Source organism: Myxocyprinus asiaticus, chromosome 50 (assembly GCF_019703515.2).
Source record: "Myxocyprinus asiaticus isolate MX2 ecotype Aquarium Trade chromosome 50, UBuf_Myxa_2, whole genome shotgun sequence".
Lineage (NCBI taxonomy): Eukaryota > Metazoa > Chordata > Actinopteri > Cypriniformes > Catostomidae > Myxocyprinus > Myxocyprinus asiaticus.
Genome location: NC_059393.1, coordinates 2,973,020 through 2,994,711, shown reverse-complemented (window position 1 = coordinate 2,994,711; position 21,692 = coordinate 2,973,020). Strand labels below are relative to the sequence as shown.

The 21,692-nt window shown below is 38.8% G+C and overlaps 1 protein-coding gene across 3 annotated transcripts in view; it reads right to left on the bottom strand.

The window, feature by feature from the left end:
• The window catches only part of LOC127438704 (REST corepressor 3-like), a 31,692-nt gene that overhangs the window by 6,091 nt on the left and 3,909 nt on the right, over window positions 1-21,692 (bottom strand). For 2 of the 3 annotated variants that reach the window (XM_051694504.1, XM_051694501.1), the window contains 6 exons: window positions 20,926-21,050; window positions 20,739-20,817; window positions 19,276-19,494; window positions 4,746-4,823; window positions 4,602-4,659; window positions 1,735-1,976 (listed from right to left, as the gene is read on the bottom strand). In XM_051694504.1, coding sequence (XP_051550464.1) covers window positions 1,735-1,976; window positions 4,602-4,659; window positions 4,746-4,823; window positions 19,276-19,494; window positions 20,739-20,817; window positions 20,926-21,050 — 801 coding nt within the window. Of the gene's footprint in view, window positions 1-1,721; window positions 1,977-4,601; window positions 4,660-4,745; window positions 4,824-19,275; window positions 19,495-20,738; window positions 20,818-20,925; window positions 21,051-21,692 lie in introns of all 3 variants that reach the window. The other variant, XM_051694503.1, reaches the window with a different exon arrangement.

The following is a 21,692-nucleotide window of genomic DNA, read 5'->3' as shown; positions in this document are numbered from 1 at the left end:
ACTTTATAGACACCTGGTAGTGGCAGTACAAACAAATGGATTAATTTCAGATTATTTTACTCTGGATAGGGTGTGGGTGAGAAACAGATAAATATATATAACTTTCTAATATATAAAGTCCTTTTTTTCCCCCTATTAATTCTCCTCCCTGCCCAGTAGGTGGCGATATGCACAAAGAACTGAATCATCAAAAACACAAGAACGTGAAAGTGGAGATTTATTAGTAAAAAAGTTTTAAATATTGATCTGTTTCTCACACACACTTATCAGATCTCTTCTGAAGACTTGGATTGAACCAGTGTCATTTGAATTCATTTAATGCTGCCTTTATGTGCTTTGAGCTTCAAAGTTTTGGTACCAATTCACTTGCATTCTAGTATAAACTAACAAAGCTGAGATATTCTTCTAAAAATCTGTGTTTAGCAGAAGAAGAAAAAAAACATCTGGGATGGTATGAGGGTGAGAAAATGATGTGAGAATTTTCAATTTTGGAAAAATTATTCCTTTAAGGAGATGTCAGACAGAATCCTAACATTAATCATCATTTACTTTCACTGCATGTTTTTTTTTTTTCTCCATATTTTGAAAAGGAATGGTGACTGAGACTGTCACTCCCTAACATTCTGTCTACCATCTTTTGGGTTCCACAGAATACAGAAAGTTTCATGGGGTTGGAAGAACACGAGGACAGGGAAATTATGATATAATATTAAAGTCTGAACTATCACTTTAAGGATGCTTCTCAGAATTGGGCGAATCTGTCAATTACAACAGAAGTTTGTAAACCTTTTTCTAGTCATTATTACGGTAAAAAACATGAACAGTGTCACACAGTCCAAAGTTATATATAATGTTTAATTATACACTGAAGCAAGATCATGCTTTATTCATGCCGTCTGTCGTTATTTCACAGCTTTTTACGTCCTGCGTGAATTTAGTTCAGTGTAGTTCCAAAATTTTCAGTGTCTAAATGGTAAATTGCACTTTATCTCTGTGTCTGAAAGCTTGCTGTCCATAAGACAAAGCTGCCCACATCTGTCAAACGCTGTGCACACGCCAACCTTTCATGTACAGAAATGCTCACAATCGTGATAGGCAGGGCAAAACATTTGCACTTAACGCAGAAGTTTACAAGGATTTATACAGTAGGCACTGATATGTTGCAGCGCTGATCTAAAAATGCAAACTTAGAAACTGAGGTCATAAGCGCCCCCAGTTACAGATTCACGCTGAAAATGAATATCACCATGCCACAGACAAGCCCACATTATTACAATCTCTAAAAGTAACCTCAATGTGTTTTCTTAAGTTGGAGCTGCAGTTTTAATCTTGAAATATATCCTTGTCTTGGTGTAAAATGAAGGCATTTTGTGGAGTGAAGAAATGTTTGTTTTGTATGCTTGCTGCTGTAATGTTAAACGCGACTCGAGTGACAGCATGCAGCTGTGAAGTTCTGCTGTCGTAACACTTATTAAATTAAAACCAGTAATGTAACAACAGGAACACTGCCCATTGTAACGAAGTAAAAGTACATTTTTTTCATCAGAAATTTACTTGAGTAAGCGTGACAAGTACCCACCATAAAACATACTCATAAAAGTACATTTTTCCAAGAAGTTACTCAAGTAAATGTAACGGAGTAAATGTAGCATGTTACTACCCACTTCTGATGTAAGTATTGCTGTTATCTTATGTTGTGAGGAGCATTGGTGAGTTTGAACCTTTTTTCCTTACCTCCTCCTCTTCCTCATCCGTGCTCTTTCCTGAGGAGGTGTTGCTGTTCTTTCCGTCCTCACCAGAGTTGGCACCGTCTCCATTGGGGGCTCGAGTTCCCTGTTCCGCCTCCCACTCCTGAAGCACCTCATCCAGGTTAAAGCGCCGCCGATAGTTCACGAAAAAATTTTTCACCTGTCCTACTGTTTTATTCCCGATGACATCAGCGATGGCCTGGAAATCCTTCCCGTATTTCCGTACACCTAAATGAAAGGGACCAAAACAATTGCTAGAACTACAAGGAATCTGACTTACGCGTTCCACAGATTTCTGCGGAACTTGAAAATCATTCATCAGTATTTAATAAAAAAAACAACAACATTCAGTTAATCATCTGGAGTTCAGCACTGTCTAATCTAAATGATCTGTATATGAAAATATACAGAAATGAGCATCCTTAAGGATATATTCAACATCAGCTGATAGCTGAGATGCTTTTTTAATCCTTGTGTGTCAATAAAACAAAGTTACTCAGAGGTCCTTAGAGGACAAAAATGTCAGTATCAAAAAACTGCCATAATATTACATATTAATATTATTTTCCACTTTCGCTGACTTTAACCAACATCAGTCCTGATCAAAACTACCAAATATTCATTCATTTTCAGGGTTTTAATCCTGAAAAACAAAAAACATTTATTATTTTCCATATACTAAATGCTAAGGGGATTTTTTTTTTTGGGATTGTCACAGACTGGGATATGTAAATGATTAACAACAACAAGTGATTTTGATGATTTATTATTCTTGTGCAGTGTCAGAAAAAAAAAAAAAAAAACTCACACTAAGGACCTTAGAAGACAAAAATATCCACGTAAAAAAACTGCCATAAAAATATTATATATTAATATTATTTTCCACTTTCACTGACTTAGATTTTTTTTAACCAACATCAGTCCTGATCATATCTACCAAATATTCATTCGTTTTCAGAATTTTAACCCTTTAAACGCCAGTTTGCTTACATAATGTAACTGTTGTTTTTTTACACACACATATTTCTCAATACACACATACAAAACAGACTCTGACATCCATACCAACACACCCGCACAATTTTAGCTGCATCATTTATTCAATTGGCCTGCAGTGCTCTATAATACAGCAAACAGAAAATAGGAAAAAACCATGTATTTGCTCCATAGGCTAAACATGAGGAAAATGCCGCCATCCGGTGGAAAATATAAAAAAATTTACATTTTGAAGCCAGGGCTCCGGAATGAAAGCATAATATCATAGAATTCATGATTTTATGCTTTAATGGCACTGGGATCAAATATTGCAGTTTTAACAGGTTTAAATAGGGACGTTTTTGTCCAGAAGGTCCCGAGTGTAACTATTTTGTGTACACAGTGTATTATAGATGTATTATAGGAACTGAGGATGAAATATCAAAATTCCACCAAAAATACACACCTTCGGCAAACTTTATGCCGTTGGCATTAACACAGCCAAAATGATCGAAAAAACTAAAATAAAAAAGATAAAATGTCCCGAAGGTCAAACAAGGGTTAAACATTATTGAAGAAGTTCCCATGTATGCTGGACCCTCGTTGACCGCTTTTTTTTCTCTCTATCCATTCCAACTTTTGGCAAGGATTGTAAAGAAATGCATTTACACAAATTATTGCGTAATTATTAGTAAAGCTGCTTGTACTTATATATTATGATATAAGATTTCCACAACGTGGAAAATATGGACGGAATCGTGGAATCCATTTACAAAATCCGAATTAATGATAAAATGCAGAATTTCACAGGATTTTAAATATTTGGGATAAAATGAGTGTTTGAATGCACAATTAAAGTTAAACCATGATATGCCCAAGTACAATGATTAAAGAACATAAGGCTGAGATAAAGTCTACATGTGGTGCGTGCTTCAAAATGAATGCGTGAAGCCAGCCGTTCATTCATTGAATATCATCACATGCTCGTGTGTGTAATAGATGACAAACAGCAGAGCACTCATTTACTGTAAAGCACACTGCACATGCAGACTATTTATTTATATAATTATATTGCAGTCTTTAGCGGTTTAATAAGTACATTAAGCCATATTGTGAACTGCTTTTCAGAAGTGGGAAGTCATACAACAAAACATACGAACTAAAAGTCCTTCATTCAGCTTGCTGCCAAAATAAAAGCTCAATTTTACAAGTGTGAAATTGAATAAATTGTGTAAGAAATATTACTATGGTATAGTAAAATAATATAATGTAGTATTAATAAATAATAGTAGTAATAATAAAATTAAGAGAATTAACATTAATTACATTACACTGTATATAAGCAATATCTCACAAGCAAGAGTGCTGCTGAACCGAATAAAAATGTTCATCAATGTTTTCGTCAATACTGTGATTTTATTGTGAATTGTATTTGAAGACATAAAAAAAAAAAAAACAATGTCCCATTGTTGTGTTTTGGATTGTGCTGTGAAGAACTGCAAGCACTTCATTTGATAAAAATAGTGCAATGGTATGTTGAAAAGAGATTGTTTTGTTTTCATTTGATTTAAGTTCTATGAATGTACTCGATTAGACAGTTTTATATGATACAATTTTTATTTAACTTTAAAACACGGAATTCAGAACACAGAATTTGTGAAAAAATAAAACTGAATTTGTGAAAAATAAAATGGATTTCATAGGGCCCCACATATTTTTATTGTTACTACTATAGGAATTAATAATAGTAACATGTAATATGTTTTACAGGCATTATAAAATAAAGTGTTCAGTCAGGTGTGTTGAAAATTTTGCCTGGTAGTGTATTTGAATTAAATGTTATGAACAGTTGCGAAATACCTGTGGTCTACTATTTACCTTGTACTGCCAGGAGCTGCTCATCCGTTGTCCAGCGGGCGTTAATTTTTTGGGTACACTGGAACAAAAACAAAACAGTTGACAAAAAGCTGACAGCAATATGTGAAGAGAAATGAAGAAATTTCAGATAAAATTCTGCTTCACCTCAGGCAGCCGGAATTCATCAACTCCATCTTCAATTGTCTGTTTAAGTCCACTATTTAACTGCTTGGCATTTTGAACCTAAAAGAAGACCAGGTAAAAAGGTAAAAGGGAAGAAAACATTGAAAATCCTCTTTGTAGGCTTATTGCCTTGTCTTATGTCATTCATTAAAGCTACACTAAGTATGTTGTGCTGCCACCTAGTGATCTATTTCAGTGGTTCCCAAACTTTTTTAAACTGTGGCACCACTTTGTAGTGTTTTTTTCCTTCATGGCATTAAAAAAAAATAAATAAACAAATATGCGATTGAAAACACCCCTTTATTTAAAAAGTTTAATATTGGTATAAATCTGAAAATTTTTTATTAAAATAATGTAGCCATCAAGTGTTTCTCCTAAACATTTCTTCAAGTTTTTAAAGTATTTATTCAAGATCTAGCAATAGAGTAATAAAATAGAGAACAGAATCAACAGTGCTTAAAGTTTTTTTTTAGGAACAGCAGCAATTAATCATTTAAAAATTGTGATATAAAAACACTAAAAAGTAAATCAATGAAAAATAGAACAAATTTACTAAGTGTTTAAGTGTAGATATACATTAATAAAAACTCAATACAGTCAGAGTTTGACTGAAAAGCTGACTTATTGATATGTATTGGGCTTAAAGCTTCTGAAGTTATCCAGCCAAGGACGGCATGTGCTTTCCTCTTTTTCTTGTCAATATTGTTGTTTAATTTATATTAACGATAGGCTTACAACAGCTGCAGCACGTCTATTAGGTTGAATTTACACATCGCACAGATTGTATATTTAGAGATATTTGTCCTGTTTACATCACATACAGCAATACATTATTAGCTTACATTAATATCGCGTCAAGACGGTGCAGATTTTTGTCCCGTCTGTTAACAATCCTGTAATACATTAACGTCTGTGTTTACATTCATATCGCATCAAGAAGCGCATTTAAATGTTCATGCACACAGCTGCGTTCACCACGAGAAAAGAGTGTGCACGCACATAAGCATGTGTGTGTTTAAAAAGCTTCCGGCTGTAGATAAATACTGCGCGGGTACGGATTTGACAGTATTTTAACTGGTGGCTGTTTAAATATTAAACTGAGCAGAAATTTCGCAGCACCCCTAGCCAGTCCTGGCGGCACCCAGTTTGGGAACCACTGATCTACACCGATCAGCCACAACATTAAAAGCACCTGCCTAATATTGTGTAGGTCCCCCTAGTTCCGCCAAAACAGTGCCAACCTTCTCACCACAACTGTACAGAGTGGTTATCTGAGTTACTGTAGATTTCGTCAGTCCGAACCTGTCTGCCCATTCTCTGTTGACCTCTCTCATCAACAAGGCATTTCATCTGCAGAACTGCCCCTCACTTGATGTTTTTTTTTTTTTCTGGCACCATTCTGAGTAAATTCTAGAGACTGTTGTGTGTGAAAATCCCAGGAGATCAGCAGTTACAGAAATACTCAAACCAGCCCGTCTGGCACCAACAATCATCCATGCAATTATATAATCAGCCAATCATTTGGCAGCAGTGCATAAAATCATGCGGATACGGGTCAGGAGCTTCAGTTAATGTTCACATCAACCATCAGAATGGGGAAATAAAATGTGATCTCAGTGATTTGGACCGTGGCATGATTGTTGCTGCCAGATGGGCTGGTTTGACTTCTGTAACTGCTGATCTCCTGGGATTTTCACATGCAACAGTCTCTAAAGTGTATAGAGAATGATGCGAAAAACAAAAAACATCCAGTGAGTGGCAGTTCTGCGGATGAAAATGCCTTGTTGATGAGAGAGGTCAACGGAGAATCACCAGACTGGATCAAGCTGACAGAAAGCAGGGCTCTATGCTTGAATGTTTTTTTTTTTTTTTACTGAGCTCATCAATTATGACAAAATTCAGAATTCAGAAGTGTGAGTCATGACAAAGGAGTTTAAATTCATAAACAAAATTTCATATTTTCAGATAATTTGGCAGGCTGTTTGTAAAAAAGCAACAGCAGCAGCTTATGTTAACCTGTTTCACCTTGTGAAAATAAATATATAAAAACACAATGTTCAGTCTTTGAAGTGTGGTCCTCTTAAATGTTTTTAAATCAGAATCAGCTTTATTGTCAAGTATGCTTACACATACAAGGAATTTGTCTTGGTGACAGAAACTTCCAGTGTACAAACAATACAGCAACAGGACAGAGATAATAATACAAAAATAGAATAAAAAGTGAATAGAAAATATAAGCATTTATAGAAATACACAAGACGACAAATATATATATGCATTTACAATATAAAAATACAAATCTGTTATATACAGACGCAAGAGAATGTATGGCAGAAGAGGTAAGGTATGTTGGATAAATATAAATAGACTAATCTGTGTATTGCACATACAGTGCATCCAGAAAGTATTCACAGATTTCAAACAAACTTCTTTCACGTTGTCATTATGGGGTATTGTTTGTAGAATTTTGAGGAAAATAATGAATTTAATCCATTTTGGAATAAGGCTGTAACATAACAAAATGTGGAAAAAGTGAAGCACTGTGAATACTTTCCAGATGCACTGTAATTATTGCTCAATGGGGCAGTTTTAACTGTTCATGAAATGGATAGCCTGAGGGAAAAAAAAAAAACTGTTCCTGTGCTTGACAGTTCTGGTGCTCAGTGCTCTGTAGCGCTGTCCAGAAGGCAACAGTTCAAAAAGGCATTGGGCTGGGTGAGTGGGGTCCAGAGTGATTTTTCCAGCCCTTTTCCTCACAAGTGTACAGTTCTTGAAGGGAGGGCAGGGGGCAACCAATAATCCTCTCAGCAGCCCGAACTGTCCTTTGTAGTCTTCCGATGTCCGATTTCATAGCTGCACCAACCAGACAGTTACTGAAGTGCAGAGGACAGACTCAATGACTGCTGAGTAGAACTGTATCAGCAGTGCCTGTGGCAGGTTGAACTTCCTCAGCTGGAGTCAATGTGGGTCTCCCACTTCAGGTCCTGTGAGATGGTAGTGCCCAGGAACCTGAATGACTCTACTGCTGCCACAGTGCTGTTTAGAATGGTGAGTGGGGGTCAGTGTTGGGGTGTTCCTCCTAAAGTCCACAACCATCTGCACCGTTTTGAGTGTGTTAAGCTCCAGGTTGTTTTGACTGCACCAGTGAGCCAGCCGTTCAACCTCCCTTCTGTATACAGACTCATCGTCATCTTGGATGAAGCCGATGACAGTAGTGTTGTCTGCAAACTTCAGGAGCTTGACAGAGGAGTCTTTGGCGGTGCAGTCATTGGTATACAGGGAGAAGAGTAGTGGGGAGAGCACACATCCCAGTGCTGATTGTGCATATCCTGGAAGTGAATTTTCCTTCTCATTAGCCGCTGCCTGTCCGTCAGAAAGCCGGTGATCCACTGACAGATAGACGTGGGAACAGACAGTTGGTGTAATTTAGTCCGGAGAATAGCTGGAGTGATGGTGTTGAAAGCCAAACTGAAGTCCACAAAAAGGATACTTGCATATGTCCCTGGTCTGTCCAGATGTTGCAGGGTATTATGCCAAAAAAAAAAAAAAAAAAAAAAAAAAAAGGAACTTCACACTGCTCCAGTGATCTATTGAAGATCAGTGTGAATATGGGGGCCAGTTGGTTGGCACAGGATTTTAGACAAGTGGGTGAAACACCTTCTGGGCTCTGTGCTTTCCTTGTCTTTTGTTTCTGGAAGCCACGGCACACCTCCTCTTCACAGATCATAAGTGCATGTTGAGTAGCAGGAGGGGGGAGTGTGTTGATGTTTGTGTGAAGTGAAGGTCAGAGAGGGTGAGACAGGGCTTTCCAAATCTACAGTAAAACACATTCAAGTCTTCAGCCAGTTGTTGGTCTTGAAGTTAGTAAATTATTTCAGGCCACTCCACACTGATACAGGTTCGTTAGCTGAAAACTTGTTTTTCAGCTTATCAGAGTAGCTTCTTGTAGCCACTCTGATTTCCTTATTGTGTTCCTGGCCTGATTGTACAAGATTTTATCCCCACTTCTGTAAACATCCTCTTTTGCCTGATGAAGCTGCCTGAGTTTTGCTGTAAACCATGGTTTGTCATTGTTGTATGTTAAATAAAAGTCCTAGTAGCAATGCACGTCTTAACCGAAATTGATATATGATGTAACAGTATCTGTGAGCTCGTCCAGATTGGTTTCTGCTGCCTCAAATACACACCAGTTGGTGCAGTCAAAGCAGGCTTGTAGTTCCAGCTCTGCTTCATTGGTCCATCTCTTTACAGTCTTTACTACAGGTGTAGCTGATTTTAGATTCTGCCTGTAGGTTGGAAGATGATGAACCAGACTGTAATCAGAGAGTCCCAAAGCTACTCTAGGGACAGGGCAATATGCATCCTTTATTGTTGTGTAGCAGTGATCCAGTATATTTCTGACTCTGGTGGGGCATGTAATGTGCTGTCTGTATTTTGGTAGTTCACAGGTGAGGTTAACTTTATTAAAATCCCCCAGAATAATAATAAGTGAGTCCGGGTGTTGTTGCTCCATGTCTGTGATGTGATCAGCCAGCTGTTGCAGCACCGCATTCATGTACACATGTGGAGGAATATAAACACTCATCAGAATAAATTAGGAAAACTCCCATGGCGAGTAGAAAGGCTTACAGTTGATAGAGTGCTTCCAGATTTGGACAGCACATCTTTAACGTTGTTACATCTGTACACCAACTTTCACTGATATAAAAGCATGTTCCTCGTTTTCCCCATTAACTCCAAAATGCGATCTGCTCTGAACAGCTGAAGCCCGGCAGATGTAACGCGCTGTCCAGAATGGCTTCACTCAGCCATGTTTCTGTGAAGCACAAGGCAGCAGTGTTTGAAAGTCCTTGTTTGTATGGGAGAGATGTAGTTCGTCCGTTTTGTTAGGGAGAGAGTGGAGATTCGCTAGATGAATACTCGGCAGCGCTGTTTGAAAACCGCACTGATGGAGCTTGACAAGCGCGCCGGCTCGTTTCCCTTGCTTGCATTTCAAGGCACGCTTGAACAACACAGCTGCGCCTCTGACTAAAATGTCCAGCAAAGCATCCGAATAAGCCAAAACTGGGAAAAGATTGTCTGGTATGTGCTGCCGAATGTTCAGCAGTTCGTCTCTGGTAAAACTAATTGGGGAAAAAAAAATTACTAAACACAGAACAAACAAATAAAAACAACAAAAGAACTGGAGAGCTCCACACCGAGACTGCCATCCGCGGCGCCATCCTGAACTCTTAAGAACTCTAAATTGACATATGCACTGCAGAACACAATTAATGTTCCCGTCACACAATGTACAACAATCAGATGCTGCACAGGCTTTGTAAAATTTTAACTTTTAAAGTAAAATTTGATACTTTTCATTCAAGCTGACTAAAAACATCTCACACAACTTTTTTGCACTTGCTCGGTTGACTGAAGGGATGAAAAGCAGCCAAACGCAGTGTGAAACATAACTATTGTGCAGTGTAGATGCATTTGGGAGTTGTTATTTTTATTCCGATTGTACTATACAACACTTCATTAGCTTCAATCTAGGGTCGGGAATCTTTAGGCACCTAATGATTCGATCCAATTCCAATTCTGGGAGTCACTATCCAATTTCAAAACAATTCCTGATACTCTACATTTTGTTCTTATTGATTATTCTGCTGTGCAAATGCAAAGCACAGTAACTTCACATTTTGACCAAAATTGGGGTTCACAGACTGTAAGTTGCCCTGTGACAGACAGGTCTCGCTCAACTATAACCAGGCTTTGAGAAAATTGCAGTAACTACAAAATCCACACTCAAATCAATAACTGTTTTGTTGGTGTACTGTGCAGCCTTTGCATGGCAGTATTGTCAACATAAAGTGATCAACAGAAGTCTTTACACAAGAAAATAAATTAAAGAAAATAAATATTGGTTTTCAAAACAAAATATTATTAAATTAAATAATTCAATTGATTATGTTAAATAACTTGTGTTTAAAGCATTGTTAATCAATCAATTGTTAATTTTTATTTAATAGTATTACATTTTTAAATAGAATAAATCTATCCGAGACCTTTAAATTTTTTATTTTAATTATAACTACAGGTTGGTGCTCCAGGTTGATTACATGAGATATCTGCTTCTGCGAAAGTGCAGATGTCAGCTTCTCCTTTCCTCACCACAGGTGATAAAGCGGCACAAATAGCGGGATTATTATTTAGAAAATCTATCAAGTATCTCATATGCGCTGTTCCACCTGTTTGCTCTGTGAGAAGTCTCAACTGTATAACTTTTGTCTAAAGAGCCGTCAGGTGTGTGTACTCTTCCCGATGAGCGAGAGACCGGCAATGTGTAAGAGCAAATGAAAGAACGCAAGAGAAGTAATGCTCTGTTCCGTTCAACTCGTAAAGTCGGATTTTCCAACTTCCTACTAGGAAAAGTGCAATGGAACCCCACTTGAAGCTGGAATTCCAACTGGGAAAATCGTGCGGAAATTTGAAACTCTGGTTTCTCCAATATGCAGGTGCATGATGACAGAAAAACATGTTGGCACTCAGGGAGATATACATACAGTGGTGTGAAAAAGTGTTTGCCCCCTTCCTGATTTCTTATTTTTTTGCATGTTTGTCACACAAATGTTTCAGATCATCAAACAAGTTTAAATATTATTCAAAGATAACACAAGTAAACACAAAATGTAGTTTTTAAATGAAGGTTGTTATTATTAAGGGAAAACTAAATCCAAACCTACATGGCCCTGTGTGAAAAAGTGTTTGCCCCACCTGTTAAAACATAACTGTGGTTTATCACACCGGAGTTCAATTTCTCTAGCCACACCCAGGCCTGATTACTGCCACACCTGTTCTCAATCAAGAAATCACTTAAATAGGACCTGCCTGACAAAGTAGACCAAAAGATCTTCAAAAGCTAGACATCATGCCGAGATCCAAAGAAATTCAGGAACAAATGAGAAAGAAAGTAATTGAGATCTATCAGTCTGGAAAAGTTATAAAGCCATTTCTAAAGCTTTGGGACTCCAGAGAACCACAGTGAGAGCCATTATCCACAAATGGCAAAAACATGGAACAGTGGTGAACCTTCCCAGGAGTGGCCGGCCGACCAAAATTACCCCAAGAGCGCAGCGACGACTCATCCAAGAGGTCACAAAAGTCCCCACAACAACATCCAAAGAACTGCAGGCCTCACTTGCCTCAGTTAAGGTCAGTGTTCATGACTCCACCATAAGAAAGAGACTGGGCAAAAATGGCCTGCATGGCAGAGTTCCAAGACGAAAACCACTGCTGAGCAAAAAGAACATTAAGGCTCATCTCATTTTTGCCAGAAAACATCTTGATGATACCCAAGACTTTTGGGAAAATACTCTGTGGACTGACGAGACAAAAGTTGAACTTTTTGGAAGGTGTGTGTCCCATTACATCTGGCGTAAAAGTAACACCGCATTTCAGAAAAAGAACATCATACCAACAGTAAAATATGGTGGTGGTAGTGTGATGGTCTGGGGCTGTTTTGCTGCGTCAGGACCTGGAAGACTTGCTGTGATAAATGGAACCATGAATTCTGCTGTCTACCAAACAATCCTGAAGGAGAATGTCCGGCCATCTGTTCGTGACCTCAAGCTGAAGCGAACTTGGGTTCTGCAACAGGACAATGATCCAAAACACACCAGTAAGTCCACTTCTGAATGGCTGAAGAAAAACAAAATGAAGACTTTGGAGTGGCCTAGTCAAAGTCCTGACCTGAATCCTATTGAGATGCTGTGGCATGACCTTAAAAAGGCAGTTCATGCTCGAAAACCCTCCAATGTGGCTGAATTACAACAATTCTGCAAAGATGAGTGGGCCAAAATTCCTCCACAGCGCTGTAAAAGACTCATTGCAAGTTATTGCAAACGCCTGTTTGCAGTTGTTGCTGCTAAGGGTGGCCCAACCAGTTATTAGGTTTAGGGGGCAATCACTTTTTCACACAGGGCCATGTAGGTTTGGATTTTGTTTTCCCTTAATAATAACAACCTTCATTTGAAAACTGCATTTTGTGTTTACTTGTGTTATCTTTGACTAATATTTAAACTTGTTTGATGATCTGAAACATTTAAGTGTGACAAACATGCAAAAAAATAAGAAATCAGGAAGGGGGCAAACAATTTTTCACACCACTGTAGTAAATGATAAACATTCACTTTTATTAAGTAACATTAATTAATGAGTCAAAGTTCCTACATTACATGATATTAAAGTTTGTTTAACAAATGCCTGCAGAAATAAGTGTATAAAACATGATATATTATACTCCCTTTTGATAATCGTATACCTGCAGCACAAATGCTAGCATTGTTTATCAGTTGGGTTGCTAAGAGACGTCTCTGGTGACAGTCGAACACCTGCTTAGCTAACGGGAGCATTGCCGTTTTATTTCCTTAAACGTCATCTTTCGATCATCTGGCAATGGAGTGCCTTTACGGTTGGAGATCGGAGATATCAAGTAGGAATATCCCACATCCGATTTGAATGGAATACAAGAAAAAAATATACCTGCAAGCAGCCATTACGGGGCCAAGCACCAACATGGCAACCACTGCACAACACTAAACACAACCCAAAGATCTCACAGAACAAACACAGATCACATCGCCCTAGGACGGATTTGAACCCATTACTTTTTGATCTAGAGTTCAGTGTGCTTTCCACTACACTACACAGCCACAGATTTGCCAGTCAACAAAGGGACATAACAAGCTTCACAGCTGTTACCATGATCAACTTTATATTCAAGTAACTTTTCAACAAATGGGAAAATATAAATTTGCTTGGGGAAAAGCCCAGCAACCATTCAGTAAACAGAATTCAAAAATCTCCTATATGGCAAGCATTACACCATAGTAAGCACATTTGTATGAACACATTGCATGAATATGACATACAAAGCAAGCCCACACTATTTCACAAGTCACCAAAAAAGTGACAGAATCAGAAAGGTTTCACAGGTGCTAAAGAGACATACCAAGCAGGTTTTGAACAAAACATCCATTTTAAATGGTGGTGTGCTTATATGGCTGATATCAAACACAACAGAAAGAAAGAACAAACCAGTCATTATGTATTTTGCAATTACTCATAATTTTTCAAGTTGCCCCAAGCTGGTCTTGAACCGGCAAACTTTTGATCTCCAGAGCACAAAGGCATGGTGCACTGAGGGCTGGGCCACATTGCCACAGATTTTACAGGTCAGTATTTATTTAAATGTAAAAAGTATTCAAAAGGATGGAGTGCTGATATGTCTGATATCAAACACAGCAGAAAGAAAGAACAAATAGATAAGGCATTTTGCAATCCAAGTTTTTCCTGTCGTACCCAAACTGGTCTCAAAACAACAACCTTTCGATCTCCACAGCACACCAGTATAGTGCACCATACCACTAGACCACATATTTTACAGTTGCTGAAGAAATATACCAAGCTAAGAATCAGCAAGTTTTTAATAAAAAATAAAAAGTATTTAAAATGGAAGAGAGCCATAATGGCTAATATCAAACATTGTAGAAAGAAAGAACAGACCAGTCATGATGTATTTAACTGATTAGCATGCTAGCTTATTAGCATTTTAAACTAATGTTGCCTACGGATAGCATAATGATCAAAGAGCCTTAAAAATGTGTTGGTTAGCATGCTAACTGATTAGCATGCTAAGCTAATGTTAACCTACGCACAGCATTGTGATCAAATAGCCTTAAAAGACAGAAAACCCAACAGTTAGCATGCTAACCAATTAGCATACTAAGCTATCATAGCATGTAACATGATAACCATGCTAAACAGACCATGTTCTTTTGAACTACATGTGATGCTGTCTCAAAACTACTCAATCCTTTCAAATTATTTCACTCCCATATATCTCAGAAGACCAACACTAAGACAAAGAACAAGAAGTATACCTGCAAACAGAAATGATCTGTGATAAAACCTGCAACTATTCGGTAAACACAATACAACATCAACTCTAACACTGGTCGCCCTAGGAATCAAACCCATGACTTTTCAAACTATAAATCAGTGCTTTAACACACTGAGTCACACAGTTGACATGTCCATTGAGTGGCAAAGATACTTCCTGAGGTTAGAGTCAGTACTCAAGTGTAGGTTATCTTTTTAACTATAGGTGGCGCTGTCTCCAAACTGCTCAAGTATCATCAAGACATGATGTTGATGATGCATACCAATATTCTTTGAAATCCGGCAATGTATTTAAAAGATATATAATTTTTTTTTACATTTCAAAATGGTGGAGGGACAGTATAGTTGATAGGGGAAAATTTGGTAAATCCTCATGACCCACAGAATCCACAGACACCAACCTAATGATTTTTGGACATATGGTTCAAGAGTTACAGGCAAAAATAGCAATTTTTCAGATCTTTTGACCCATAGGTGGTGCTGTCGCAAAACTCTGCATGTGCCCTCAGACCATGGTTTTCATTAAGTGTACCAAGTTTAGTTTCGATAGGACAAAGGGTTGCCAAGATATAGGCTCAAATCAATTTTCACATCGATGTTGTTACAATTGTGATGCTTTAACTTTTAAACAAAAGCGAAAATCTAAATTCTGAACATTCATTTCTGTGTGGCTCAGTCTGGACATTATTTTGAGCCATTGTTTGGGAAAATCAGACCAAGTTTGAAGGGTGTGAAAAGCTTAAACTGTAAACATCATAATCCAACATGGCAGCCACTGTAATAGGCAGAGTTTTAATGTAAGGGCTCCATTCGCATCATCAGGAGGACAGTAATCAGACAAAAAAAGAATTATTTCTCCAGCACAAACGGTTCAAAAGATACGCCCAAAAGAAAAGTGAATTTGACATGGGGGTGGCGCTATAGAGTACGTCCTAAAGACACCAAATTTGGTATGGGGCTATTTATGCCCACCCCTATCAATATGCCAAATTTCATAATTTCCCCATGTGGCTGCCATAGACTCCCATTGGGGAAGAATAATAATATGAAAACAATAGGTGCCACAGCACCTTCGGTGTTTGGCCCCTAATAAAAACATCACCGACATCTCCCGAACCACTGTCTCATCATTATTTTCAGGTGTTTTTTTTTTTCCCTTGTTGTGCAAATTAGTGCAATAAAGAGCGCAAGCTCGTATTTCATGTTCTCTGCTGACATGTCATCACGAAATCAACTCTCCTGTTGCCATGTGCGCGAGTTTGTGAATTAATTTTGGGATCGTAGTTTCATGAGACGAATGGTGTGTGGTTGATACATCCAGTCTGCAATCAGTTTTGTAGGATGCACTTGATTTTAGGATATGTGCGTTTCTAACATCTGTCTCTGGCGCGTGCAAAAGCACCACTGCACTGCTGCGTTCTCAGAATCGATTCATCGGAGAATAGATTTTTTCTCCCACCCCAACTTCAATCGGGTCACTCGCACCGGTGCGCCTAAATATTTTTTCAACATTTTTTAAAATGGCAAAATGGTTGCACTGTAGAGCCCTGGAAAGGCTACGGTAACTCAGATAAAACCTCTGTACAATTGTAGTGAGCAGATTAGCATCTCAGAATGCACAACATGTCAAACCTTGAGGCAGATGGGCTACAACAGTAGAAGACCATGTCGGGTTGCACTTCTGTCAGCCAAAAACAGAAAGCTGAGGCTGCAGTGGGTCTACCATCTGCATGTCGCAGCAGAAATCGAGATTCATCAGACCAGGCTCTGTTTTTCCAGTCTTTAACTGTCCAGTTTTTTGACATGTGCTCACTGCAGCCTCAGCTTTCTGTTCTTGGCTGATAGAAGTGTAACCCGACGTGGTCTTCTACTGGTGTAGCCCATCCGCCTCAAGGTTCGACGTGTTGTACATTCTGAGATGCTATTCTGAAAAAAAAAAAAAAAAGGAGGCGGCATGGGCTGTTCAACAAGTCCCGGCCAAACTTCATGTTTCAGTAGGAAATACATCAAAAGGCCAAAGAAAACTGTTTTTCAAGGCACTTCAAGGGGACTATCACTTACAGTATTTGAAAGTTAGGAACTGTAATCTGATTACACAAATTTAAAACGTAATATGACACTATTTTATTTTTTTGTATTAAAATACTTGCACCTTGAATACACAAGTATACGCAACTTAATCGTTCTCAAAAATATTATTCAAGGTAATTTTTTTTCTTCTTCACATATATCATGGATTTTTGAGCCAAGAATATCAAAATGTTTTCTTAGGGTTACACCAAATGACATTAACATTGGTGTGTATAAAAGGGTATAGTTTACAGCGTGTTTTTTCCACTGGACTCGCAGAAGTGTTCAGTTCTTTCCGCTGTGTTGACATGTTGTTGGGCTTCATCCTATGTAAGTTTGTAATCCCGTTCTGTTCCACGCACGTGCACTCTTCAAACACCCATCAGAATGCTGCTTATGCGTTTACATGGCCACATTAAACTGCGTTCTCCGAGAGAAACCTAGGTGTGTTAAACCGCTTTCTCTTAATCCCTTAAACAGTGCAAGGAAATCAGTGTTCTAATTTACATGATGTTTCAGAATGCCACTTTCTGCAAAACCCCTGAAATAAACCATTTTCTTAAGTGCATGTAAACGTGATCACAGTCTTGAGTGTCCACAGGGGACCCATCTGTTTTTTTTGTTTGTTTTTTTTTCACAAGACAACAAAATAGCTACCTACATGTTGGTTACAAGTCATGACTTTGATTTGAATTTCAGATTTTACTGAGACAAGATTTTTTTTTTTTTTAACGTCTCTGGACGGTTACACCACATGACGTTTTAATTTAAGCCCCAGAAAAAAAAAATATATATCAAAATGACTTTAAACTTTGTGTAAATTGCATTTGTAATGTATTTTATAATGTATAACAACTTAATGGAAGTGAACAAAGAAATTAGCATCACGTCATTGGCCCATATATCAGTGGTAATTCCACTATCGGTGCATTAATAATATTTTAATTTCCCCAGATAATGGCCAATAATACACTATATTGACAAAAGTATTCGCTCACCCATCCAAATAATTGAATTCAGGTGTTCCAATCACTTCCATGGCCACAGGTGTATAAAATGAAGAACCTAGGCATGCAGACTGCTTCTACAAACATTTATGAAAGAATGGGCCGCTCTCAGGAGCTCAGTGAATTCCAGCGTGGTACTGTGATAGGATGCCACCTGTGCAACAAGTCCAGTCGTGAAATTTCCTCGCTACTAAATATTCCACAGTCAACTGTCAGTGGTATTATAACAAAGTGGAAGCGATTGGGAATTACAACAACTCAGCCACGAAGTGGTAGGCCACGTAAAATGACAGAGCGGGGTCAGCGGATGCTGAGGCGCATAGTGCGCAGAGGTCGCCAACTTTCTGCAGAGTCAATCGCTACAGACCTCCAAAGTTAATGTGGCCTTCAGATTAGCTCAAGAACAGTGCGTAGAGAGCTTCGTGGAATGGGTTTCCATGGCCGAGCAGCTGCATCCAAGCCATACATCACCAAGTGCAATGCAAAGCGTCGGATGTAGTGGTGTAAAGCACGCCGCCACTGGACTCTAGAGCAGTGGAGACGCGTTCTCTGGAGTGACGAATCACGCTTCTCCATCTGGCAATCTGATGGACGAGTCTGGGTTTGGCGGTTGCCAGGAGAACGGTACTTGTCTGACTGCAGTGTGCCAACTGTGAAGTTTGGTGGAGGGGGGATTATGGTGTGGGGTTGTTTTTCAGGAGCTGGGCTTGGCCCCTTAGTTCCAGTGAAAGGAACTCTGAATGCTTCAGCATACCAAGAGATTTTGGACAATTCCATGCTCCCAACTTTGTGGGAACAGTTTGGGGATGGCCCCTTCCTGTTCCAACATGACTGCGCACCAGTGCACAAAGCAAGGTCCATAAAGACATGGATGAGCGAGTTTGGTGTGGAAGAACTTGACTGGCCTGCACAGAGTCCTGACCTCAACCCGATAGAGCACCTTTGGGATGAATTAGAGTTAAGACTGCGAGCCAGGCCTTCTCGTCCAACATCAGTGTCTGACCTCACAAATGCGCTTCTGGAAGAATGGTCAAAAATTCCCATAAACACACTCCTAAACCTTGTGGAAAGCCTTCCCAGAAGAGTTGAAGCTGTTATAGCTGCAAAGGGTGGGCCGACGTCATATTAAACCCTATGGATTAAGAATGGGATGTCACTTAAGTTCATATGCGTATAAAGGCAGATGAGCGAATACTTTTGGAAATATAGTGTATATCGGCCATCGATCCCTAAATGCGATTTCTGAGATGAAGCATGTAGTATTCGGCTGGTCATGTGATCTCAACGTGAGGGCCCATGTAAAATAAAGCAGCTTTTCATAGAATACTGATATGACTAGAACACTTATCTTATGGACATTCACATAATTTGAGAAGTACTAACCATTTCTATACTGGTAAAACATTCTTTTTTTTTTTTTTTTTTTTTTTAATGAAGGGAAAAATGACTGTGTGCACCTTTACTTTGAGAATCAATTAATTCACATTGCATACCTGCCGTTTGAGAGACACCAGCTCCATGTCTAGCTGACGCAGGACAGTGTTTGCTGCGCTGGAGCTGCAGGAGATGGCCACCACGTCCTCCTGTGTGAGGTACATGCCTTTGGGTGGGCGGCACTTTGACCGCTGGGAGTGATGCCGGTGCTGTAGGGTCTGATGGTCTCGCCGTCCCATTCCAATCTTGGAACTCATTGTCTGAGGCTCTGTGTGACTCTATCAAAAAAAAAAAAAATTTGTAGCTTACCATGAAACATGAAATTAAAACCAAGCCCTCTTATTTTTCAACCCCTCTCCTTGTGTAGAGACCACTTTTCGCCATCTAATCAGTTCACCACGGATACAATTATACTGCCCTACATTTGTTCTCGTTGAAAATTCTGTTTTATGCAGAAATATGTCACATTATGAAGTAAAACAGACTGCAATTGGCATTTCATGTTGACTTTAACATGCTACAGAAGATGGACACCACACCCCTTGCGCAGGGCTCCAGACTGTGACTAAAATTGTCGCAAATGCGACCAAAAATAATTGATTGCGACAATAATTTAAAATCTAGTCACCACTGGCGACAGTCGGGTTGTGTTCATATACGGTATCGTCAGATATCATCTTGTGAGTTACTGAATACATCTTTTGAGGGTGCACCAGTGTGTCTCGAGCTGCTTTTCACCCATTCTGTTGAGATGAGCTCACTGCGCCGCACACAAACCCAGCACGAGAGAGTCGTGAACAAATTACTCCTTTGAACCAGGTCTGTTTCATGAATCACCCGACAAGAGCTTGTTTCAACTCAGGAGCTCAGGTTAGCAGTTTGAAGCAGAGTCACTTTCTCAGCGAATCAGTTGTCAGTGAGCTCACAACTGGGAGTGCAGACATTTCAAAATAAGAGTCCCATGTGTATTTTGGGCTTCTTTATAATTAAAAGTCCCGCTCCACCATACAGTATATACTGTATATATCTATCTATATTTATATGAGATCCAGCTTTTGACACTTAGGTCAATTGAGGGACTCATACACAACTATTACACAAGGTGCAAACATTCACTGATGCTCAAGAAGGCAACAAACTTATATGTATACTATGCTTTATGTAAATATCTGCTTATGTAGATTCTGAAGGGCAGTACTAAATAAAATAAAAATTATCTCTTATATTTGTGTAAATTATGAAAGAGGTGTGAACATTGATAAATGTATCTTCTCAACTATATATACTGTTTATTAAACCTCTGATTAATGGGTTATAAGCTGTCTTCCTTTTCTTTTGCTTTCTATCTTGTTTCTCAAGCAATTATATGATTTGGTGACTAAAAAACAGCCATTTGGCTCCATAATGTTTCAGTTAAGGAGCCAATGGCTCCTAAGTAATTTTTTTTAGTCTGGAGCCCTGTTGAGTCAGTTACATAAATGTAAGTACACATTTCCCTTAAATGCACGTAAAACCACGTTACCTCCTTCTTTGCCTCTTTTGTAGGGTCATAATCGCTGTCGTTTGCCTCAATGGGGTTGGCCTCTTCCATCTCCTCCTCACTAACACATTAAATGCAACAGTATAGTGAGCAACAGAAACATACAGACTGTAATGATCAATAATGCTCAGTAATGATTAATACCAGAGCCTGTGAAAGGATAAATTACCTTTCATCTTGATTACTCCGATTTGCCAGCTTTCGTGCTTGCCGATCCATCAGGCTCGTCCGGGACCGCGTTTTTTTCCACGAGTAGTAGTACTTCACAAGACTGGATATGGATTTGTCCGGCAACTACGATCAATGATCAAATTATGTAATTAATGCTGAGAAACAATCTGCAAATTATGATGATTTACTGTGTGCCACTTTCAAAGAAGTGACAAATCTGATGACTTCAACTAGGTGAATCTCACGAAACCTGTCAAGAACATGTCTGGCTCAGTGTTTCCTGCACCACCTCTCAGCAGCGACCCATGACAAATGAATCTAAATAACGCATTGAAAGCCAGATGTTCTTTACCAACATATCAAATTACACAGGCAGCAAAGTATGCGCACTGACAGAAGACGTTTAATTGCAGGTAGTGAATATGATGTGCATGGTGGGTAACTGTAAAACGTCTCGGATTCGGGATAACACAAGGAATGCAGTTAGACACACAGACATGCGCTTGAAGAAACACACTATTATATTTTTAAGAACAGATGACAGAAAAGCCATCAATATGCATGTCTGATGTGCTGTTTGTTGGGAGGCGCGCAGTCCCGTGGAACACGCATATGTAAAGGGTTCTCACTCTTTCTTTGTTTCAGTCTTCTGAAATTCTTTTGCAAGAATAGTATTGTCTATGAGAATAATGCAAATGACCTCAGACCATCTCAGCTCAGGAGATTCTCTGAGTTCAGTTTTCTTTATTTCCATAGAGCAGTTCA